Source organism: Ursus maritimus, unplaced genomic scaffold, assembly GCF_017311325.1.
Source record: "Ursus maritimus isolate PB19 unplaced genomic scaffold, ASM1731132v1 scaffold_15, whole genome shotgun sequence".
Lineage (NCBI taxonomy): Eukaryota > Metazoa > Chordata > Mammalia > Carnivora > Ursidae > Ursus > Ursus maritimus.
Window position 1 is genome coordinate 22,370,249 of NW_024423897.1, and position 18,201 is coordinate 22,388,449.

The window sequence follows — 18,201 nt, forward strand, 5'->3', positions numbered from 1 at the left end:
CCCCCCCCCCCCAACCACCACCATTACTTCATTAGGATGCTGGGGCTCACCAGACACATTTCTTGGGTTGTCTTTAGGGAAGAGGCAGACATCTAGTTTTTGTCTTTTTGTAAGTTGCTCTTTTCTATTTTTTCTGTTTCAGACCAAAGAAAAGTATGGGAAGGAATGTAAAGTAAGTATATCTCTTAAAGAATAATGATTTAATTTTATGTTCCTTTTCAATTTGCTGGGCTTTGAGGTTCTCCAATAAAAGTCAATGCTACACAGACTTTCATATATCATTTATATACTCTTTGACTGTTAACTGTTTAGTGTGAGAGGTAAGAAAGTCAGCCCTTTAATGTAGAGGTTCTTAACCTGGTGTCTGTGGATGGATGGGCTTTGAACCCCCTGAGATGACATACTGAGTGTTATCTGACAATAAACATGAGGATTTTAGGAGAGGAGGAAGGTCATAGCTGTCATAAGATTCTTAAAGGAGTATATGGCCCTCCCCATTGCCCCCCAAAAAGATTAATGGTGATGTTATTAGTGGTGGTTACTTCTAGTGTGGGGAGGACTTCGACTTTTGAGTATTTCATTTCTGTACTATGTGAATTTTTTAACTCCTAAGGGAAGGGTGTTATAAAGGGAATTGAAACATCAGATGGTATTTAGACTGCATGATTGCTAAGATCTCTTTTAAACCCTAGATTCAAAGGATCTTTTCTTTCAATCTCCCGTTGTTATTAAATCTCCTGGCCTTAGTGTCCAGATCAGCACCATTAATACTCTGTGGCTCTTATTTTGTTTTCCAGATCTGTGCCAGGCCATTCACAGTGTTTCGCTGGTGCCCCGGGGTCCGCATGCGTTTTAAGAAAACTGAAGTGTGCCAAACCTGCAGTAAATTGAAGAATGTCTGTCAGACCTGCCTCTTGGACCTGGAGTACGGTACGTCTGCCCTGTCGAACAGATCTGAAAGCATGCAGGTGACCTAGACGACAAAGCAATCTTTTTGTTTCCCATTTCTCACCCCATCTCTGGTTCTGACCCCACTTTGGAGTGTCCACTGTGCTCTACTTTTCCCTCTCTCTCTCTCTGTGTCAAATAAATAAATAAATCTTTTTTAAAAAGGCATTTTTTACATTTATTTTAAATAAACGCTGTTCTAGTAAAAGCTATTATTTATTATTTAAGCTTTTATTTATTAATTACAGGTCAAGTCTGACTGTAACCAAATGTTGTTCATCTAAAATATGTTCTAAAACATTGATTTCAAATTTCATGACAGCTCAGGGATGTGGACAGTTTCATAGAATGCTCTGTGGTAGTTTTGGCCTGATGGTAGTAAAGATTTTTGAATAAAAATAAAGCTTCCGATACCTAGGAAGCTGGAGAAGGCAATGATGATGTTGTATTTGTGTGTAGGTTCAGTATGGATTTGTTTTTAGATATGTCTTGAGGTTTTTTCCTCTTTTCCTTTGTACTAGGCCTGCCCATCCAGGTTCGTGATGCAGGATTGTCTTTTAAAGATGACATGCCAAAGTCAGATGTCAACAAAGAGTATTACACACAGAATATGGAGAGAGAAGTACGCTGCCACTTTCTTGATGTAATTTTATATTTGGCAGAATCCTAGTGGTTTGACACAGTCTCTACAGTTTATCTTTGGAACTTGCCATCCCTCTATAGATTTCTAACTCTGATGGGACGCGGCCAGTTGGCATGTTGGGGAAAGCCACATCCACCAGTGACATGTTGCTGAAGCTGGCCCGGACCACACCGTACTACAAGAGGAACCGACCCCACATCTGCTCCTTCTGGGTAAAAGGAGAATGCAAGAGAGGAGAGGAGTGTCCATACAGGCAAGAGCTGAATTACACTTGCATTATTGACTTTCAGATAATTAGTTATTTAAGAAATGGGAGGTGCTAGTTTAAATTATTTCTGATTTAAAATCAACAAGTTTATACAACTAGTATGATAGATGTCATGTCTTAGGGCTGTTACATTTAGAAGAGCTTGTTGAAATTGTTTTTATTTATAATGGGACTTCTACTCATAACCAGGCCTTGGGAAACCAAGTTGTTATGCCGTATAATACAGATGTTGACTCTAAAGGTTTCCACCTGAGAAGCAAGTCATCACTGTCATGGTATAACTAGCTTGAATCTCAGTGTATCATTGAAGTCCAATGAAGGCCAGGTCTCTGAAGGATGTGTGAGTATGTTTCAGTCAAGACCGCCAAGCATCTGGACTAGGAGTTCTTGACTTGGGGTTGGTTAACCCCACACCCACAGAAAAAAAATTATGTATGCTTTTTTCTGGGGCTGGTCCATAGCTTTAATGAGATTCTCAGTGGAATGCAAGACCTCAGATACATTAAGAACCATTGACCTAGAGAAGGGTAACCATATTTTGGTTACTTTTTGTTTTGGAGCAGATTGTGCCAAAAACATTTCTTGATAAAGAAACTCTGTTACCTTAGATGGCCATTTAAATGGCTTTTAGGAGGCTGGCAGGTCTTTGTGTGATACAGTCAATCCTTTGGTATTAGCTCTGTCATGATAATTACGTTTTGGTATGGCTGTGGTTTCTAGTTCAAAAGGCATTTCTGGGTATGTGTCTGTAGTTACTGTTGGGTGATACCTGTAAATTTTTTTCCTTTGTTTCACCTTTATGCACTGTTCTTTCCTGAACCATAGACATGAGAAGCCAACAGATCCAGATGACCCCCTTGCCGATCAGAACATCAAAGACCGATATTATGGTATCAATGACCCTGTGGCAGATAAACTTCTAAAGCGGGCTTCAACAATGCCTCGTCTGGACCCACCAGAGGATAAGACTATCACCACGCTGTATGTTGGTGGCCTGGGCGATACCATTACTGAGACTGATCTAAGGTTTGTAGATAAAATTTTATGAGCTCTTTCTGCTTTTAACTGCCCTGGAATACTTTTTTGGCAAAAACACAGGCAAGCATGATAATTCTGTACAAAGTACATTTTTCTTTAGCCACTCTATAGTTAGCATCATGCTGACTGGAATTTTTATAAAATTATCCTTTCTGATGCCAGAGTAGTAATGTTCATCAACAGTGCCTACTTGATCCTTGCATATAGTAATGATTACGTGAGATTTTTTCTTTCTTTCTTTTTTGAGGGCACGTGAGGGGGGAGCAGGGCGTTGAGGGGCAGAGTGGGAGAGAGAGAATCTTAAGCAGGCTCCACACTCAGCATGTCACTGATACGGGGCTCAGTCTCACAACCTTGAGATCATGACCTGAGCCTAAATCAAGAGTCGGATGCTTAACTGACTGAGCCACCCAGGAGCCCCTACGTGAGATTCTGTTTGACCTAGTAGCCAATAAGAATTTTTAAAATATGGCACATAGCCAGCTATGATTAATTACGTCAAGGAGGGAGAAGCTAGCAATTATAAAACTCTTACGGTTTAAACTGTTGGCTTTTTAAAGAGATTTGTGTTTGATGTATTTGTATTATCCTTGGCTTGTATTTTGCTTGGCTAGATGAGACATCTGGATAGATAGTGATGGAAATTACCTCTTGCAAAGAGATAAATGAAGAAGAATCTCCCATAAGTGTATAACGTGCCCTCCGTAGCCTTCTCCATTAAACCTGCTCTAAGGGAGCTGGACTGTCCCCATAGTTGGCAGACGTTTCCCTGCTCCTCCTCTTCTCCCTTTTGTTTAGTCATCATCGTCATCATCATCATCATCATCATCGTTGTCGTTGTTGTTTTACCATCTTAAAAAATTTTTTTTAGATGATCTTGGTTCATGGGCCGTGGAGGCTCTAGTTTGCCAGACCCTTATGTAGGGCTTAGGTCCTTAAGGAACCTGCTGAAGCCCTTTTTCCTCCGTGGGAAAAACCTCTGAGACGTTTGTAAACCTTTATTTACTCTTTATTTTTCTTTCTCTCAGTAAGTAGCACCCACAGTAGGGCAGGGTATGGGGGGGACTGCCTGCAGGTGGTTAGACAGATAACCATGGGGCCACCTGCCTCGTGAGTCAGCGGAAGAGTGAGTGATCCATCACAACCTCCTGGGAGCCTCTCATTAACTCTCCTGTTTCTCTGCTTGTATCCCTTCAGAAATCACTTCTACCAGTTTGGGGAAATCCGGACGATCACCGTTGTGCAAAGACAGCAGTGTGCGTTCATCCAGTTTGCCACGCGGCAGGCTGCAGAGGTGGCTGCGGAGAAGTCCTTCAATAAGCTGATCGTCAATGGCCGGAGACTCAACGTGAAATGGGGAAGGTGAGAATTCGACTCTTGTCAAACATCTTTATTGAGATTTTCAAGGAAGTGTTCCATCATCTGGGGACTAATATGTTTTTGGTGAATAGATTTAAATCAGTAGGACTGTTGAAAAGAATTTTTCATTTTCTAACACTTCAATCTTGTGGACATTGGGAAGCTCCTGCTCTGGAAATTCATTCAAGGTTTCGATGGTAGTAATCTACTCCTTTGAAGGTTCGTGTTTTTTATGACCAGCTATTATAGACCCAAGTGATGCCAGGGTATGAAAAGTGGATTTGAGAGTTCATAGATGCATCAGACCTAGACTGTCCGCCCTCCAGAGGCCGGTTGTCCAAGGGAGAAGAAAAGCTAATTCAAGTTTGAAAGTGATGATTGTGTAAGAGAGACGCAGGTGAAATACCCTGAAGGTTCAAAGGGAGGACAGGTTTCTGGCTTAGAAGCAGGAAGGAGATCACTAAGAGCAGCAGTGCCCGGGACGGGGTGCTTCCGGTGTGCTACGTCAGCACTACGCCAGACACGCAGAGGTAGCCTCTTCTCGTCCGTACAACATTCCCAGCAGGTTTTGGATCCAGGTCTTTCTGGCTTTAAAACATTTGCTTGTATCCACTCTGCCCCGTGGCCTTTATGGGGAAGGAGTGTTTGCTGAAGAGGAGGCAAGGAGCGAAGGATCTCTGCTTGACTAAGAAATGTGAGAAGCAGAGGTGTGAGAGAGGGTGGGACCAAGTGCTGACATTGTGTGTGTCCCCCAGGTCCCAAGCAGCCAGAGGAAAAGAAAAAGAGAAGGACGGAACCACAGACTCTGGGATCAAGCTGGAGCCCGTTCCAGGACTGCCAGGAGGTGAATGCAGACTTCCTGCCCACCCAGTAGCTTGCTGACTTCAGATGCTCACACTGTCCTGACGTTCCTCCCTGTGAGGAGAGACCAGCTGGCTGGGTCTTGCTCCTGCAGCAGCCCTTTTCTCCCAGCAGGAGCCCAGGACTTACAAGAGGGGAAACAGTGTTGCGCGGTTGTCTTCCCTCTGACTGTTGGCTCTTTTCTGTTCTCCAGCTCTTCCTCCTCCTCCTGCAGCAGAAGAAGAAGCCTCTGCCAATTACTTCAACCTCCCCCCGAGTGGTCCTCCCGCTGTAGTGAACATCGCACTGCCACCACCCCCTGGTATTGCCCCGCCCCCACCCCCAGGTAACGTCCGTCGTTCTCAGAAAATAGGTCTCACTTAGCTCAGAAAAATCCGTGTGAGAGTCCGTCTTCACACCTCATTGTCATGTCTAAATCCTTTGAGTTTCCTCTATAGAGGTCTGCAAGTAAACCGGATTTGTTAGGGTCCCTGATCTTTGATTTTTTTTCCTGGCCTGCCAAGGAGAGGAAAGTTGCCAGTGTTCTAAAGATCTGAGTATAATCAGAATGGGAATTACTGGATTGTAGTGATCTATCATCAATTTGTCCCCTGTTCCAAACTAAATCCTAACATGTCCTAGAGTGTCATTGCGTAAAGTAGATGTGTGTGTCATTGTACAAAGCATTCATTACCTGTCTATAAGATACAGAGCTGTGCCAGGATGTAAATTCATTAAGAAAGTCTTGTTACAAAAAGTGTGTCAGATGAACTAAACAGTGTGCTTGGTCTTGTAATTAAGTTAAATTTTGGCTCAAGTTACATATGGCTTTATCTTTGGGGGTGGGGGGGCTGTAATAAACAGTTCACAGGACCAGCACTTTGTATCACGCTGCTCTGGAAGCTGTCAGTGACCACGCGAAGCGTATAGGTGAATCACAAGTGGCCGGTTCTCCTGTGGCAGAGTCCCCATCCTCTTTAATGAAGTCCTGGTTTCTGAACACCCTCCATTCTACGCTAAAGTATTGATGGTGGTGACAGGGTTTGCCTCCGCCTGATTTCTTCCTCCCCGCCCAAATCCTGACTGAATCCTGTCCGACGGGTGGCGTGTTCAATAGACATCAAAGATTCAGATGACATACCAGCAGATACCTTGGGTCCCGTTTTCTTTTTAACCTGGAGTTTTCTTTTAACTTGGTGTGAGGGAACAGGTTTCTAAACCCAAGGAAGTACTACAGGTAGACGTCCTCAGCAAGTCTGTGAACTGACATTTTCTGAAGCCCCTTGTCAATTTGATTTCTGTGTAGGTGGTTTTGACCTTAGGAAGATTCAGAGGTTTGAAAGGTTGTTAAGGAAACTGCAAGCCTAACAAATTTGTCCTCTCCCATCTGCAGGTTTTGGGCCACATATGTTCCACCCAATGGGACCACCCCCTCCTTTCATGAGGGCTCCAGGACCAATCCACTATCCTTCTCAGGACCCTCAGAGGATGGGCGCTCATGCTGGGAAACACAGCAGTCCCTAGCACATTATCGCCACTCCGGGGCTTTACAGAAGAAAGGGCGCTTAAAAATCCCAGTACATGAATCTTGGAATAAATATATTTTTCCTTCCTTTGTAGTTTCCATGGTAGCTGAATGTGTTCAGATGTGGGCAGTCGGAGAAAGGATTGATGGACCTCAAATAAGCTGCCATTAACACATCTGGTTACTACTATAACATTACTAATCACACTTAGTGCCTGTTCTCCTGACTTTCATGGCGAACGAGCAACTGGGTGAATTGGAATGTCTAACGGAGTTACCATCCCAATTATATGTTCATTTTGTATCTTTTTTGGGGGGGAAAAATTGACCTGCAGAAAAATCTTTTTGACCATTTTTATGTCCATTGGGTATTTTTCCTTTTTATCATCTGCAAAAAGATTACTAGTACTAATCATTGTAGTGGCATGAGTGTGATTTAACTTCAGAAGTCAACATTGAAGAGACAAGTAGAAACCAGCACCCAGCACAGCCCAGATCTTTTCTTACCTCTCCTTTCCTCATTTATTACTAAAGGAATCTGGCGGATAGTTTTACTTCTCTGCGCTACCAAAACAAGACAAATACAAAAATTGCTCTGTATTCTTGTCAATTGGATGGAAACACGAATGTCATGGAGCTGTGTATCATTGAAGAAATCTGGTGTCTGGGATGAAATTACTTCAAAGAGCTTCCTGTAAAACACGTGAACAAACTGTGAGCCGAAAGGCCCCAGCGCGTGTTGGAAGGCCTGTGACCCGCTGGGGCTGTCACCTCTAGCATTCACCTTCGTGTGTCTTCAGCGTCTCATCTGCAGCCCCCGCTTCTGGCCGGGGGGCCTCTGTTTGGTCTTAGAATGTTTGGATATAACTGAATTGTAGATGGTAAAAATAATCGGATGTTGTGTTGTGTTTTTTGTTTTTAAGAAATTAAAACGGGTCAATTTTCCAAACGTTGTCATAGGCTTATTTCTAGATTTTTGTTTTCTTTATCCTCTGGTAGCTCACCTTGAGGTCAGTAGAGGTTAGAAACCAGTAAATTTTTGGCTTTAGACTGTTTTGATTTTTATCTGTATATCCATTCTATGATGGGAAAAAGGCCCAAGCCTTTTCAGTAAGTGCTTACGGGTATGAGGTTGAAATAAGATTACGCACAGAGGGCATTCCATGCAGAACCTGCCATGTGGTGGCTGATGCGTGGTAGCTTTAAAAAGTCACTGCCGTATTATACCAGTCATTTTAAGGGGAAACAAGCAAAAGTTACCTGAAATTCCAGTTTTCCGGAAGCCGATTCTGTGTCACTTACCTAAAATGTATACTTAAGGGATGGACATAACCCGTAAAATACCCATTTTTAGCTGCTCTGGAGAATTTTTTTCCCCTCTAGAGGGCTTCTTCTTCGATTTTGTTTTGTTTTGTTTTGGTTTTTTGTTTATTAAGATTTTTTTTAAGTTTTAAAAATCCAGAAGGATTTAGAAAATTTAATTTCTAGTAATACCAAATGTGAATCAACGAGGGTACTTCCAAGTATTTTGACACCATTTTGGGTGGGGTTCAGTTTGTGTTTGTTTTTGGTCTACTTTTGAACATGTAAAAGGGTTTTAGCCAATTTGTGAATAAGATGTGGATTACATACAGTGTTAATAATTGCCAAGTTTATTTATATCTGTACATATATATACATATGTAAATCTATGACTCCAATTATATAGTCTTGCCTTTTTGAGAAGGAGGAGATACTAAATTTTGTGCACTGTCCAGCTATGGGTATATAGTTTTTGAAAAGCATAATATGCCAGCATAAATTGAAGTACAGAAACGATGCTCAATCTTTCTTGAGTAAATCAGAATTAAGAGCAATTAGATTTTGACAAAAACTCTTAGGTACTTAACTCCATTTCCTTTTCCTCTAGGGCACACAGCTGGGGGCATACTTGATGAAAAGTAACCTTTGCCATTCCCAGACCAGGTCTGTAAAACATCTCACTTAATCCTATGAGCTCTTTCACCGCTTGGCTAAACACACCAGAGAATGATGAAGACGGCAGAATCACAATGGAAGGAGCCTGGGTTCTCCATCCCTGCTTTGAACAGAGAGCATTGTGAGGGGAGGAATTTTTGTGATAGCAAGCTATTGAGACCTGGGGATTTATCTGTTACAGCAGCTAGTGTTCTCTAGTAACAGAGACCTAGTTGTGAGAGTTGACTCTCACAAAAAAAGAAAAACCCCATTTTTGTTTATACTGGGTAATGGTTTAAATAGACTCCAGCCAGGTAACTGCATTCAGATTCTCACTTCAGCACCTCCCAGCTGTCTGCCCTTGGGCACGTTACTTAACCTCTGTCTGCTTGTCATAATGCCTCACCTCCTAGCCCTTCTCGCTGCCCGCAGTATTTTGAGGTCCTGCCCTCAAGGAAAAGGCTCAGGAAGGTACAGCATCATGACAGCTGAACTGAGGCAGCTCGTGGGGCAAAGAGTGGTGTGACAGATGTTTTAGAAGCCAGGTCAGTGAGCCACCGTAATGTCAACCTGAAGTAAATGGAAGTGAAAGAGGAGTCGAGAATGACCCCTCAGGTCTCTGGTTTGCTTATGGTTCTGCTCAAATGGACAGAAGGGTGCCTTTTCCTGACAGAGTGACGGGTAGGGGAAGAGAGTGAGATTGGGAAGTAGGGGTAGGGAAATGAGTCCAATGTGGGGTTTGGTAAGTTTAAGTTACCTATGAGACTGGTGGCAATTCCCAGCCCAAAGGGAATTGGAGCTTAAGAAAGATCAAGATTTGGGAATTGGTGATGAAGTAGCATTGGAAGTTCTGGGCGTGGAGTGAAATCCTGCAGGACAGGGATACAGAACATTAGTTCCTAAACTTCAGCAGGGGAGTTCCTTCGGTGGGTCTAAGTACATTGGCGAGGCAAAGACCACCCTCTGAGAAACACTAGTGTAGGACAGAATGGCTTTCTAAGATTAGAAAAAGTTATCCTCCCCAGAGATCCTCCAGTCTTCGTATTCTCCGTTAACATTTTATTATAAAAATTTTCTAACATACAGGAAGGTTGAATGAATTTTTACCGTGAGCAGTCCTATATCCACTCACTGGATCCACAGTTAACATTTGGCCATGTTTGCTTCATCACATATCTGTATTCCTTTACGCATCCATCAGTCTATTTTTTACGCATTTCAGAGTAAATTGAAGACATCAGTATACTTCACCTTGAAGCACTTAAGCGTTTATATAATTAACCAGAGTTCAATATTTATAAATTTTCCAGGTAAAATTTACATAGATTGAAATGCACAGATCTTGAGGATGCTATTCAAGAATTTTAACATCGTATCCATCTATGTGACCCCAATCCCGGGCAAGATGTAGAACGTTACCATCATTCCAGAAAAATGTCCCCTGTTCTCCCCAGTCAATACCCACCCCTCACCAATCTCCAGAGGCAACTGCTGTTCTGATTTTTTCACCATAGATTAGTTTTGCTCATTTTTAGAACTTTATATACATGGAATCATGCATTGTGAACTCTTTGTACTCGGCTTCTTTCCAACAACACGATGCTTTGAAGGCTCATCCATGATGTTGTGTATAATTCCTTTTGATTGTTGAGTAGCATTCCATGATATGATTATACCATCACTTACCTATCAACTTTTTGCTATCATGAATTGAAGCTGCTATGGATATCCTTGTACACCTTTTTTTTGGTGAATATATGTTTTTATTTCTCTTGAATAGAGTGGAATTCCTGGATCACAGGGCTGATGCCTGTTTAGTTTTAAAAGAAACTGGGAGACCTTTTCCCGAGGTGGTGGTACCATTTTACCTTCCGACCACCAAGAGTTCCAGTTGCTCTACAGCATCACCAAAATGTGATGTAGAAGTCTTTCTGCTGGGCGTGTCGTAGTATTTCATTGTGGTTCCCGTTTGCATTTCCATTTTGGCAAATAAGTTGAGCACCTTTTCAAGTAGTTATTGGCTCTCTTTTTATTAACTAGTTATAGGAGTTAAAATATATACATATATATTCTAGATACTAGTCCTCTGTCAGGCATATGTTTGCAAATACATCCTTCGAATCTGCCTATTAACTTTCCTAATGCGCAGATGATGAGCAAAATTTTCTTGATGAGCAGAGATTTCTCATTTAATGAAGTCTGTTTATTGTCCAGCGTACCAAAATTTGTATCAGTTTGCCAAGGTTGCTGTAACAGAGTATCATAAACTGGGTGGCTTAACCAACAGAAATTTAGTGTCTCCTCTTTCTAGAGGTTAGATATCCAAGATCAAGGTATTGGCAGGGTTGATTCTTTCTGAGGCTGTGAGACTGTGTTCCAGGTCCCTCTCCTAGCTTCTGGTGTTTGCCAGAAAGCTTTGGCATTCCTTGACTTATAGAAATATCACCCCCATGTCTGCCTTCATTTCCACATGGTGTTCTCCCTGTGTATATGTCTCGGTTTCCAAATTTCCCCTTTTATATCAAGACACCAGTCAGATTGGATTCAAGCCCATCCCAATGACTTCATTTCTTGTTTGATGAAAAGATTTTCCTTTGTTAGGTCTTTCACATTTCCATATACATTTTAAAATCAGTTTGTCAATTTCTACAAAAACATAAGGCTAGGATTGGAATTGTGTTGAATCTGTAGATCAGTTGGAGAAGATCTGACACCCTGACACTATTGAGTCGCCCAATTGATGAACATGGTATATGTCTCCATTGCACCAAGTCTTCTGTAATTTCTCTCAGAAGTATTTTATACTTTCAGAATACAGGTCTTGCATGACATTTGTTAATTATTACTGAGAATTCTGTGATTTGTTCCTATTGTAAACGGAACTTTTAAAAAATTTACCTTCTAATTGTTGCAGCTGATATATAAAAATATAATTGACTTTCGTGTATTCCACCCCATATCCTGTGACCTTGCTAACTTCACTCAGTATTTCCAGTCCTTGCTTTATAGATTCTAATGATAATACCACCTGCAGATAGAGACTAGTTTACTTATTTATTCCCAATCTTTTTTTTTTTTTAAGATTTTGTTTATTTATTTGACAGAGAGAGACAGCCAGCAAGAGAGGGAACACAAGCAGGGGGAGTGGGAGAGGAAGAAGCAGGCTCCCAGTGGAGGAGCCTGATGTGAGGCTCGATTCTAGGACTCCGGGATCACGTCCTGAGCCGAAGCAGACGCTTAAGGACTGAGCCACCCAGGTGCCCCTATTTATTCCTAATCTTTATGCCCTTTATTTCTTTGTCTTGCCTCCCTGAACTGGCTGGGACCTTGAATAATACATTAAATAGAACTGGTGAGAGACTCTTTGTCTCGTTCCCAGTCTTGGGGAGATGCCTTCATATTTCACCATGAAGTATGATATTAGCTATAGATTTTTTTTTTTGTAGCTGCCTTTTATCAGACTGAAGAAACTACCTTCTGAATTCTCTGAGAATTTTCACCATAAACTGGTGTTGAACTTTGTCACTTTTTGTGCCTCATATGGTTTTCTCTTTCACTATGTTAACATGGCAAATTACATTGGTCGTTTTTTTTTTTTTAAGTTTTTATTTAAATTCTAGTTAGTTAACACATAGTGCAGTATTGGTTTCTGGAGTAGAATTCAGAGCTTTATCACTTACATACAGCACCCGGCACTCATCACAAGTGCCCTCCTTACTACCCATCCCCCATCTAGCTCCTCCCCCACCCACCTCCCACCAGCAACCCTCAGTTTGTTAAGAGTCTATAGTTAAAAGGCAAGAAACAACAATTGCTGGAGAGGATGTGGAGAAAGGGGATCCCTCCTACATTGTTGGTGGGAATGCAAGTTGGTACAGCCACTCTGGAAAACAGTGTGGTGGTCCCTTAAAAAGTTAAAAATTGAGCTACCCTATGATCCAGCCATTGCACTACTGGGTATTTACCCCAAAGATACAGACGTAGTGAAGAGAAGGGCCATATGCACCCCAATGTTCATAGCAGCAATGTCCACAATAGCCAAATCATGGAAGGAACTGAGATGCCCTTCAACAGATGACTGGATTAAGAAGTTGTGGTCCATATATACAATGGAATATTACTCAGCTATCAGAAAGAACGAGTTCTCAACATTTGCTGCAACATGGACGGCATTGAGGAGATAATGCTAAGTGAAATAAGTCAAGCAGAGAAAGACAATTATCATATGATTTCTCTCATCTATGGAATATAAGAACTAGAATGATCGGTAGGGGAAGAAAGGGATAAAGAAAGGGGGGTAATCAGAAGGGGGAATGAAGCATGAGAGACTATGGACTATGAGAAACAAACTGAGGGCTTCAGAGGGGAGGGAGTGGGGGAATGGGATAGACTGGTGATGGGTAGTAAGGAGGGCACGTATTGCATGGTGCACTGGGTGTTATACGCAAGTAATGAAGCATCGAGCCTTACATCAAAAACCGGGGATGTACTATACGGTGACTAACATAATATGATTAAAAAACATTAAAATAAAAAAAAATAAAGCTAGAAAATTCAGTTGGAAGGGAAGAATGAAGGGGGGTAAACAGAAGGGGGAATGAACCACGAGAGACTATGGACTCTGGGAAACAAACTGAGGGCTTCAGAGGGGAGGAGGGTGGGGGATTGGGATAGGCCGCTGATGGGTATTAAGGAGGGCACGTATTGCATGGAGCACTGGGTGTTATAAGCAAACAATGAATCATGGAACGCTACATCAAAAACTAAGGATGTACTGTATGGTGACTAACATAACCTAATAAAAAATTATTTAAAAAAAAAAGAGTCTATAGTTAAGAGTCTCTTACGGTTTGCTTCCCTCTCTCTTTTTTTCCCCTCTTCCACTATGTTCATCTGTTTTGTTTCTTAAATTCCACATATGAGTGAGATTATATGGTATTTGTCTTTCTCTGATACACTGATTTTTAAACGTCAAAGCAACCTTGCATTTCTGGGATAAGCCTAACTTAGTCATAATTTATTTCTTTTAAAAAAATTTATTTTTTTCCCACTCTTACTGAGATGTAATTGGCACATAACATTGGATTAGCTTAAGTTGTACAACGTGATTTGATACTTGTGTGTAGAGCAAAATAATTACCAAAAAAAGTCTAGTTCACATCCGTCAGCTCACAGAGTTACATTTTTTTCTTGTGATGAGAACTTTTCAGATCTATCTCTTAACAACTTTCAAATATGCAGTACGGTATTGTTAGCTATAATCACCATGCTGTGCGTTACGTCCCTAGAACTGGTTTATCCTACAGCAAGAAATTTGTGCCTTTTCACTGCCTTCGCCATTTGAAGCCCTATGACCCAACACAGTGTCTTTTATATATGTATTTATATATCATATATCTTTATATTTATGAATTATTTATATATTATATATATATCTATCACTTGGTTTTTTGTGTTTATGTTCATGAGAAGTATTGATTGTGAATTTTCTGTAATGCCTTTGTCCGACTTCTTCTGCTCTTATCAAATATCTTTGGAAATGTTACGTCTTCCTCTATATTCTGAAAGAGTTTGTGTAACATTGCTATTATTTGTTTCTTAAATATTTGATACAATTCACTGGTGAAGCCATCTGGGCCTGGAGTTTTCTTTGTGGGGATTTTTTTTTTCTTTAGTTTTAAACTTTATTTTGGAATAACTTGAGATTTACAGAAAAGTTGCAAAGATGCCCAGAGAGTTGTTACTGTTCACCCAGCTTCCCCTGATATTAAAGTCTAACATAGCCATGGTATTTTTGTCAAAACTAGGAAATCAACATTCATATAATACTATTAATTAAAGTCTTTATTTGAATTTCACCATTTTTTCCCCACTAATAGCCCTTTTCTGTTCCAGAATCCAACACAGTCTATCACATTACCAAAGAGTACTGGTAAGCTATTTTGTTGACTGTCTCTCGACTTGAATTTGTCTGATGTTTTCTCATGATTAGCCTGGGATTATGGATTTGGGGAACATATCTCCAGGGGAAGTGCCCTTCTTATCATGTTATGTCAGGCATTTGAATATCATTGATGATATTAACCTTGATCACTTGGTTAAGGTGATGTCTTCCAGGTCTCTCCATAAATTTACTGTTTTTCCCTTTCTATGTTCTATTTTTTGGAAGCAAGTCAGTAAGTCCAGTCTATAATCAATAGGATGGGAATTACATTTCATCTCCTGAAGAGGAAGTTTCTACATACATTATTCGGAAGTCTTTTGTGAGGAAGAAAGAAGGTTTGTCTTTTCTCCCCCATTTATTTGTTTATTCAATAATTTGTTTACATCACTATGAACTCATGGATATTTACTTTATTCTCTGAGTTATAATCTTTTATTCTGTAGATTGTCTTTTCACTGTCTTGATCTTACACTGTTGATGGGAATGCAAGCTGGTACAGCCACTCTGGAAAACAGTGTGGAGTTTCCTCAAGACGTTAAAAATAGAGCTACCCTATGACCCAGCAATTGCACTACTGGGTATTTACCCCAAAGATACAGATGTAGTGAAAAGAAGGGCCACATGCACCCCAGTGTTCATAGCAGCAATGTCCACTATAGCCAAACTGTGGAAGAAGCCGAGATGCCCTTCAACACACAAACGGATAAAGAAGATGTGGTCCATATATACAATGGAATATTACTCAGCCATCAGAAAGGACGAATACCCAGCATCTGCATCGACATGGATGGAGCTGGAGGGGATTATGCTAAGTGAAGTAAGTCAAGAAGAGAAAGACAATTACATGGTTTCACTCATATGTGGAACATAAGGAATAGTGTGGAGGACCTTAAGGGAAGGAGGGAAAACTGAAGAAGAAATCAGACAGGGAGACAAACCATGAGAGACTGTGGTCTCTGGGAACCAAACTGAGGGTTTGGGGTAACCGGGTGATGGGGTAACCGGGTGATGGGTATAAAGGGGGGATGGGGTAACCAGGTGATGGGTATAAAGGAGGGCACGTGTGGTGATGAGCCTGGGTGTTATTCGCAACTAATGAATCGTTGAGCACTACATCAGAAACTAATGATGTACTATATGCTGGCCAACTGAACATAATAAAAAAAAGGATTCTTTGATGCACAGAAGTTTTAAATTTTGTGTGTTCATTTTGTGAAGTGTTTCATAGCAGTTGAAAATAATGAGTATTCTCTAATTTGGTGGTGCCGGATTCCACATTTTCATTTTATTGCACAAATTTCCTATATCCTCACCCGGTCTGATGACTGATCAATAATTGAAAGAACCGTGTTGAATCTTCCACTATGCCTATGGACTTATCATTCTGTAAGGGTCCTCTTTATCACAATAATGCTTTTTGCCAGGAGGTCTCCCTGTCTGATGTTCCTATGACTAGATCTCATTTCTTTGGGACAACGTCTAACTGCTTTATCCTTTTCCATTGCTTTAGTTTGCCTCCATGTCATATTTTTAGAAGTGCTATTTGTGAAAAGCATAGAGCTGTGTCTTTAAGTTGGTGAGTTGTATACATTTACATTTATTATGACAACTGATATATTTAAACGTATTTATAACTTTAATTCATGTCCCTTTAATTGCTTCTTTTTAACCCTTCCCGCCGGCTATTGAACTGATCTCTGTGCTCACCATTGCTTCTTAGAGGCTATACTTTTTTTCTGGATCCTTCCTAAAGTTAGTGGGAAATTCTCATACTACGTATTTGTCTGAAAATGAGTTTATTTTGCTCTCACTTCTTGAAGATATTTTTCTTTTTTTTTTTTTTAAGATTTTATTTATTTATTTAACAGAGAGAGATGGCGAGAGAGGGAACACAAGCAAGGGGAGTGTGAGAGGGAGAAGCAGGCTTCCTGCTGAGCAGAGAGCCCGATGCGGGGCTCGATCCCAGGACCCTGGGATCATGACCTGAGCCGAAGGCAGACGTCTATGGCTGAGCCACCCAGTTGCCCCTGAAGATATTTTTCTATTATTGCTGTCATTTTAAATGTCATTCTTTTATAAGTAATCTAGCTTTTTCATCTGGGTAATTTGTAGGTGATTTCAACTTTCTTGAAATTTCTCTGTGACTTTGGAGTTCCACAATTTCAATACAGTGATTCTTTTTTTTTTTTTTTAAGGTTTTATTTGAGAGAGAAAAAGAGAACGTGAGTGCTAGCTCGAGTGGGGGAGGGAAGAAGGGCAGGGCGAGGGGTGAGAGGGAGAGGCAGACTCCCCCCTGAGCAGGGAGCCCGATGTGGGGCTGGGTCCCAGGACCCGGGGATCATGACCTGAGCTGAGGGCAGACGCTAAACGGCTCAACTGGCTGAGCCACCCGGGCGCCCCTCAATACAGTGGTTCTTGAGTGTGGATTAATATCCCTTCCCATGACGGGGTGAGGATGGTGTGAATTTATGTCTTTTATCAAATCTGGAGAAAACCCAGTCATTTTAAAGCATCTTCTGGAATTCCTATCAGTACTGTCAGACACTCTCATTGTATTCTCCATTTCTTTTTAATTTCTCTCTCATACTGTCTCTTCACCTTACTGATTTGTCCATCCACTTTTTAAAAGGAGGGATTGTTTGGTGAAATATAACACATGTACAGAACAAGTGTGTAAAATACAGATATACAACCGAAGGTAATATTCTAGCGTGAACACCTGTGTAACAGTCACCCGAGCCCAGCAACGGAAATTGTCCCGCTTTCCCCAGAAGCATTGTATCCCTTCACAATCACCAGCCTTTCCTTCCTCCCACAGCTAACCCCGTCCCGACTTCTGCACGAACCCTTCCCTGCAACAGCACACACACACGTTTGTGTCCGCCTTCCTTTGCCTGCCGATTGTGTCCGCTGCGTCCACGCCGCTACGTGGAACCCAGCTCATCTCCGCTCATCGCTGCCATAGCTCATGTCTGCTCTCCCAACGTCCTGGCTGCTCTCGGTCCTTTTCGTTTCCATATCACTGTATGATTTCATTTAGGTAAGGAACAGAACGGCCAAAAGCATAGAATTTTCTATGAACAGGCAAAGAATTGGATTTTATATGAAGGGCTCGCTAGGCCCACAAGTTACGTGAAAGGTTACTGGCCTGCATTTTCAGGATCCGTATTTCACTTATTGTTGAATACATATGCAAAATACAGAATGGCACATACAGTAGGAGCCCATTAAACAAAGACATATTTTTGTACCTATGCATTTATACACACAAATATTTATTCAAACAATTCTAGAGTTCTAGAAGGTCACGCACGGTTACCTCCCATACGTGGGGATGAGGCAGAGTGCAGGGGGCTGGGAAGTCTACGAGCCTGGGAGGAGCTATGTGGGCCAATCTTTCCACATTTTACTTGTTTTTTAGGTAATAAGCATTCCTTTTTTTTTTTTTAACAACATCAGTGAAAGTCACATTATCAGAAGAAAAAATGTGGATTTGCTTTCGGGTGCAGCAGGCTCTCCTCTCCTGTAGCTCGTGGCGGCCATCGCCGTCCAGAACACAGTAGAGCCAATCCGAGGTAGTCCAGATCCTCTCCTCTATGTGTCAGACACTTTCATGGTTGCTTTTCAGCTCATGCAGACGTGGCTTTCAACAGCAGCCCCTCAATTCAAGACAACACACC

The 18,201-nt window shown here is 41.4% G+C and overlaps 1 protein-coding gene across 1 annotated transcript in view; it reads left to right on the forward strand.

Moving 5' to 3' along the window:
- Nucleotides 1-6,708, forward strand: part of RBM22 (RNA binding motif protein 22) — an 8,263-nt gene extending 1,555 nt beyond the window's left edge. Inside the window, exons 3-11 of the mRNA XM_008692505.2 lie at nt 143-172; nt 798-930; nt 1,470-1,570; nt 1,672-1,844; nt 2,685-2,885; nt 4,095-4,259; nt 5,012-5,100; nt 5,311-5,442; nt 6,490-6,708. Coding sequence (XP_008690727.1) covers nt 143-172; nt 798-930; nt 1,470-1,570; nt 1,672-1,844; nt 2,685-2,885; nt 4,095-4,259; nt 5,012-5,100; nt 5,311-5,442; nt 6,490-6,620 — 1,155 coding nt within the window. The 3' untranslated portion in view covers nt 6,621-6,708. The remainder of the gene's footprint in view (nt 1-142; nt 173-797; nt 931-1,469; nt 1,571-1,671; nt 1,845-2,684; nt 2,886-4,094; nt 4,260-5,011; nt 5,101-5,310; nt 5,443-6,489) is intronic.
- The last annotated feature ends 11,493 nt before the right edge of the window (nt 6,709-18,201 follow it).